General features: G+C 34.6%; 1 protein-coding gene across 2 annotated transcripts; it reads left to right on the top strand.

Annotated features, from left to right (window-relative positions):
* The first annotated feature begins 203 nt into the window (after positions 1–203).
* On the top strand, positions 204–3,464 carry LOC141689872 (UPF0235 protein At5g63440). Of its 2 annotated transcripts, none has more exons than XM_074494374.1 (7): positions 204–377; positions 885–985; positions 1,694–1,847; positions 2,002–2,098; positions 2,406–2,494; positions 2,567–2,635; positions 3,144–3,464. In XM_074494374.1, the coding sequence occupies exons 1-7, from the start codon at positions 300–302 to the stop codon at positions 3,201–3,203; spliced, it is 648 nt and encodes a 215-aa protein (XP_074350475.1). In that variant the 5' UTR covers positions 204–299; the 3' UTR covers positions 3,204–3,464. The 2 variants fall into 2 exon arrangements, with proteins under 2 accessions (XP_074350475.1, XP_074350474.1); XM_074494373.1 differs by having other exon boundaries at positions 871–985.
* Positions 3,465–4,008: the final 544 nt, after the last annotated feature.

The following is a 4,008-nucleotide window of genomic DNA, read 5'->3' as shown; positions in this document are numbered from 1 at the left end:
AAGTCATTAATTTCGAAAATAATTTTTAAAAATAAACATTTCTCAAATATTTATATATTTATATATTTAATCAATCTAATTAATCACCGATTATCCGATTAATCACTAAATATTTACTGAATAATGTTGATTTCCGCTTTTTAGAACAAAAAATTTAAATTATAACGCAATGCCTCGCCCCGTATCCACATTTAACTGTCAGGAAGTAGTAAATTGAATTCAGTGCGTTTCAAGGTCAGCTGAGAGAGAGAGAGAGAGAGAGATGCCGAAGCGAACGACGCACACTTATTCGAGCGAAGATGCTTTGCAGGACGGTCCAGACTCCGATCTCTTCGTTTATTACTGCAAACACTGCGGCTCTCACGTTCTCATCACTGGTTCGATCTCTCTCCTCCCTTTCTCTCTCTCTCTCTCTCTCTCTCTCTCTCTCTCTCTCTCTCCTTATAAATTTGCTATTATGAAGCTATGAAGCCGATATGTGCTAATTAGATTTTAGATTGATATTCTGTTTTGATTTGCCTTCTACCTCATTTGCCGTTACAATTCACTACACTTGCTTACATTATAGCTACATGAGATTCCATTACATTTGTGTGTGTTTGTGATATTTACTCGTGTTTACATTACTCTGTCGGGATTAAAGTGATTGTACACCGAGAATTGCACCTTGCTGATTGGAGAATATCTATTGATAACTTGACACAGTTAGCTTTGTATGTTGTGTGTAAATCGAGTTTTTATTGTTTGCGTGTGGCAACTAAATTAAGACTGTCTATTGGTACTTTAATTCAGTTAATTTAGCTTCATATGTTGTGTGTAAATTGTGCTTTTGAAGTAGTGTTATTGCTGCATACTGAAATTTGTTTGTAGATACTCAATTGCAGAAAATGCCTAAAAGGAAAACTGACAAGGCATATGTGCTGGATAAGAAGAAGCATCTTACGAGGCTGAATATAAACGAGGCTGGGAAAGTTCTCTTAAAACGGTGAGAATTTTTTGGTTTTTTGGTCAATTATTGGATGAAACTAAAATTATGATTATCTCCATGTGGACCATCACCATGTTAATACACACACTTATGTATTGTCCAACTACTGTGCAGTGTGCTTCGTGTATTTTGTTTCACCATTTATAAGTGTGGTGTTATAGGAAAGAAAGAAAAACTAAAAATCGTAAACACTTTCCTTTGAAGTAGTACTGTAATTTAAAGAACATATTTCTGTCGGAGGAAGATTGTGAACTGTTAGATTGGGTTCTTCCTTTAATTAGAGGAAGATAGTACCTACTTTTCATTTTCTTACAAGAAAATTAAGCACTCCTCGAAACCCCACTCTGTTAGTGTAGCTTTTCGACTAATAGGTCCAAGTCTATTTTACTTCCTAGCAGAGAAATTAACGAGATTTCATGCTTTTTACTACAAAGACTTCATGCTATATTTACTCCCACAAAATTGCAAACACTTGATTAATTCATACATAAGAAAATATGTGCAAGTGTTAAACAGGAATGCGGGATATCCAGTTTTACAATTATTTTTTATATCCTACTAGAATTTGTTTCACATGGTGGATCTATATATATTGTAAGACTAGATGTCTATTCATACTGCTAGATGAAATTATGAATGTGAGTCTCTATTTTAGCAAAATATAAAATTGTTCATTATCAACTCCCTGAGGTCTGCTTTGTACAGTGGTGAAGGGAAATTGGAAAAACAGTTTCGTATGAACTGTACAGGTTGTGGCCTTTTTGTATGCTATCGCCCGGAAGAAGACCTGGAATCCGCCTCTTTCATGTATGTTGTTGATGGCGCACTTAGTTCAGTTGCTGCTGAAACCAACCCTCAAGTAATTATCTTCAGCACTACATTGTTCATCTAATGATGTGAAATGTAGATATTTATTATTTATTATCAATGGAATGTAGGATTTGAAATAACATAAATATTTGTGGGTGCAATCTATTCAAGTTTCTTGATTTCTTCACCATTTATTGCTATAGGATGCTCCTGTTCCACCATGCATATCACAGCTAGAAGGAGGATTGGTTCAAGTGGCTATTGAAGTAGAAGACCGAGCACAACGGTCTGCAGTTACAAGTAAACTGATTTTCCAGTACTTTTTATCTGATATGTATCAGTTGAATAGCATGTGTGAATGGATCTTAAAAAAATAAATGCACCTCTGATGAGATCATGCAACTATTAGCTAACTAGTCCAGTGTTGCAAGACATTCAAGCAGTTATCCTTCACATTGATGTTTAGCATATTGTAGTTTATTGCAGAGTGCAGGATTCTTATTAATGGATGTGTCCTGCATCTGTTGTTCTTGTATAAAACTTTTTAAGTAAAAATATTAGGTGTTCTTTTCTACTCATAACCTCTTTGCTCCTGATACTTTTGTAGGAGTAAATGCTGATGATGTTCGAGTAACTATAGCAGCGCCTGCAGCTCGTGGTGAAGCTAACAATGAACTTCTAGAATTCATGGGAAAGGTAATGCCTCTATTCATGTTCAATTGGTTTCATTTTTTTACTGTTTGGCTTAGTACTTCTTTTTTGAATCAGGTGTTTGGTTTGAGACTAACTCAGATGACACTTCAAAGAGGGTGGAACAGCAAATCAAAGCTCCTTGTAGTGAGTGCCAAAGTTTCAGTTCTAGTGTTTCATTGTGTTCGCTATTATCAATCATCAATTATTGTCATGCTTCTATGAATTCGAATCAATTTGTGATTGGTGTTATTTTAGCAATTTGCGGAAAACATACATCAATCTCCGTCCAACCACTACTTTAGAAAGTTGGATATGGTTGCCTGTTCTTTATCACTACATCACCCATGTGGAGACATACCATCACTTAAAAGTCATGCTAGGGTTTGTGGTTTTGTGCTAAGGAACTCTTAACTTGTTAGCACTCAAATGTAGTGGAATGGATAACAAATTGTTAAAATGCCAGAACTCAGCAATGAAATCTCACCCAGAATTACTATTGAATTTGAAAAGTGGATATCTACAATATATCACTGATTATTTACCTACACTAATTCTGTTTAGCATAATTGCTGTTGGTATTTAAAAAGTGTAATGACTGATTATTACTCTGCCTGTATTTATACTGATCTGAATTTACATATGATTTGATCAGGTAGAAGATATGACTGCTAGACAAGTATATGAGAAACTTCTGGAAGCTGTTCAACCTTGAAACTGCTGGGTTAATATATCCATAGGTTGTATAACCCCTGTAACATGTTTTTTCATGATTGTTGCTGTTTCAGCGGTCCTTAATTTTATGTTCTACTATAAATCGACTGTTGAAATCCTACAGTTCAGTTGTGCATTATGTTTGACTTGCAGTTTTATAAAATCAGTAAAGAAACTTCCCGAAACAGATTTTTGCAATTGCTAGTATGCATATTTGCAGAATTGCAGATGATTCGATGCTACTATATATATCATTTACTAATATTTATCCCTAATTCAGTTGATCTTATCTATCTAGTTAAGAATATATGTCCTTTATTATATGTGTTCCTAATATATGCCTGCCTTGTATTCACATTGATGAATGAACTTCAAAGATACATGGTGAAGAAGTTATTTATTATTATACTTATTTGTGGAATGGATTCAGCATAAGAGATATAACAGTAATATAGATAGTGGTCCATAAATATAGTCTGTCTTGTATAGATATTAGAAAGTTAATAAGACATACATAGTAGATAACTGATTGAACGGTTGTTTTTGCCCTCATTAATTGGGTATAAACATGTCTCTCAATTTTCTGACTGCTAAGAATGCGAACATGGTGCTGGCTTCGTGCCACTCAAAAGTCAAGTTTATGAAAGGTAGAACTCGCAGCACATAAATGGTACGATTCAAGGAGGTGAATGCACAAATTGTGCCACACAAAAATGTGCAAGCGGCAGAAGAGGCACAAAAGGAAAATATATACCTATTGGGCCATTTTTTTTTTAAAATAACTTTGGTCTGAAGGAAACAATCGC

This window comes from Apium graveolens, chromosome 10, assembly GCF_009905375.1.
Source record: "Apium graveolens cultivar Ventura chromosome 10, ASM990537v1, whole genome shotgun sequence".
NCBI lineage: Eukaryota > Viridiplantae > Streptophyta > Magnoliopsida > Apiales > Apiaceae > Apium > Apium graveolens.
Note: the sequence above shows the minus strand (reverse complement) of the source record. Positions and strands in the feature narration are given on the sequence as shown.

Coding starts and splice junctions, on each gene's coding strand:
- LOC141689872 (XM_074494373.1), top strand. CDS start 263: ATGCCGAAGCGAACGACGCACACTTATTCGAGCGAAGATGCTTTGCAG. Junction 986..1,693: donor GGGAAAGTTCTCTTAAAACG/GTGAGAATTTTT, acceptor TGCTTTGTACAG/TGGTGAAGGGAAATTGGAAA. Junction 1,848..2,001: donor CTGCTGAAACCAACCCTCAA/GTAATTATCTTC, acceptor TTATTGCTATAG/GATGCTCCTGTTCCACCATG.